Source organism: Sinocyclocheilus anshuiensis, unplaced genomic scaffold, assembly GCF_001515605.1.
Source record: "Sinocyclocheilus anshuiensis isolate Anshui unplaced genomic scaffold, SAMN03320099.WGS_v1.1 scaffold449, whole genome shotgun sequence".
Lineage (NCBI taxonomy): Eukaryota > Metazoa > Chordata > Actinopteri > Cypriniformes > Cyprinidae > Sinocyclocheilus > Sinocyclocheilus anshuiensis.
In genome coordinates this window covers 322,749-324,643 of record NW_015537950.1, presented here as the reverse complement: position 1 = coordinate 324,643, position 1,895 = coordinate 322,749, and the positions used below count along the sequence as shown (strand labels likewise).

The 1,895-nt window shown below is 41.2% G+C and overlaps 1 protein-coding gene across 1 annotated transcript in view; it reads left to right on the top strand.

Annotated features, from left to right (window-relative positions):
* qng1 (Q-nucleotide N-glycosylase 1) overlaps positions 1-1,895 on the top strand; it is a 6,728-nt gene that overhangs the window by 2,780 nt on the left and 2,053 nt on the right. The window contains exon 3 of the mRNA XM_016455185.1: positions 344-600. Coding sequence (XP_016310671.1) covers positions 344-600 — 257 coding nt within the window. The remainder of the gene's footprint in view (positions 1-343; positions 601-1,895) is intronic.

Genomic DNA, 1,895 nt, shown 5'->3' with positions numbered 1-1,895 from the left:
CAATACATCCACAACATGCTGCTGTGAGCATGTAAGAAATACTGCTGCTGCACATATAACATACATGAAATAACCCCCCCATTGCATACATGAATCACCTCATAGCAGATCTATACAGGTGGAGCTGGGGAAGGTGGAGGGTTTCTGAAGCAAGCACTAGTCCTATATTTGAATGTTGGGCAGCGAGCTCATTGGCTACCGATACAGGAGAGAGCCAATCAGCTGTGAATGATGTCATTATGTCATATTGAGTTAGACCTATCGGACTGCGCCATCTAGAGTTTCATGCCAGAACTGTGTATATGTTTTAACGTTATGATATGTGTGTGATGTCTTTATTTAGGAGTGCCCATTACCAACCCCACTTACTTCTCTCAGATCAGTGAGGCCGAGCTAACGAAAGTCCTGCGCTCAGACAGCGAAACTCCCATGCCGATGCTGAAAGAGCGTCACCAGGCCCTGACAGAGGCCGGCCGAGTGCTCATGGAGCATGGCGGATCCTTCCGGATATTCATGAGTCGCTGTGAGAATGATGCAGAGAAGATGGTGAAGTACATTGTGGAGAATATACCGTCATACAGAGACGAAGCCATGTACGAGGTAAAAATATTCACGAACGATTTCAGTTTAGCCTTTTAAAGGCAGGGCAGGTGATTTAGACACTTTTTGTTGTGCTGATTGAAAGTCTCTACACATCCTGGTAGCAATCAATAAGTTAGGTTGTCTAAATGTATTTATATGTATTTCTATCGTCTGTGGAAGGCACAGGACCATAAAATGTTCGTCCAATCATATTCCTCTGTCCGAGGGCTACGATAGGCTGTTTTACCTGCCTGTCAATGTATGTATTTGCATACCTCCGTGTGACCCTGTTCACACAGACATGATACGTCATCAGAGCGTTCATTACACTACTGCAGAACGAGCGAGAATGGAAGGTGTTATTATTGTAATATTATGCGCTTCATACTGTAATGTTTTCTCGCCGGTGAATGAGACGTGAGGTAATCTGACAGCGTTGCATTTATCCGTCTCTTATCATGTCGTTGCTTAGCCTCTGGTCTGCCTGAGTGCGTTCATGTGTTTTGAAGGAGGTGTGGCTTTGGAGAGTGATTTGCAGGAAAGGTGGGATCTTATGCTTTCAAAGCTAGCTTGCTATTGCTAGCCTCTCCATAATCGCCTACCCTGTCTTTAAAGGATGGATTCAGATTAGAACTAGCTCAGCTTTAATAATAAGTGCACTTAATTGTATTGAATGTGCATTTGGTGTGTACTTCAAATTAGGGCTGTGCAAAAAATCGAATGCGATTTTCATGCGCATCTGGTCAGTAAAGCCGCTCCTGTGATTAGTAGTAAATCTCCAGAGCTGTAGTTCACTGACAAGCTACACAAAATCGCATTCAAAATCGCAGGCGATTCATTGCCGATTTTGAACGCGATTTTATGTAGCTTGTCAGTGATCTACGGCTCTGTGTAGTAAATGCCGCTCCATCTGAATGCACGTGCTGGAGATTTACTACTAATCACAGGATTTACTACTAATCACAGGACTTTACTGACGAGATGCGCATGAAAATCGCATTCGAATCGCATTCGATTTTTTGCACAGCCCTACTTCAAATCTTTAAAAGTATATTTATCAAATTTAAACAATTTTAACATTTAAAAATTTAAAATGCCACTTAAGTGTACTTAAAGAGAGACACTTTCATGACTGTTTCTTAACACACTTAAGTACACTTTTAAAAAGGCACTTTGTAATAATGTCAAATTAAAAGTTTACTTAAAAATATATTTTTCCCCTAATACTTTACAGAAGAACACTTATTTTGATGTGCTGACTAACATACTAAAGCACATCAAGTCAAGTCAAGTCAAGTCAAGTCTGCTTTATT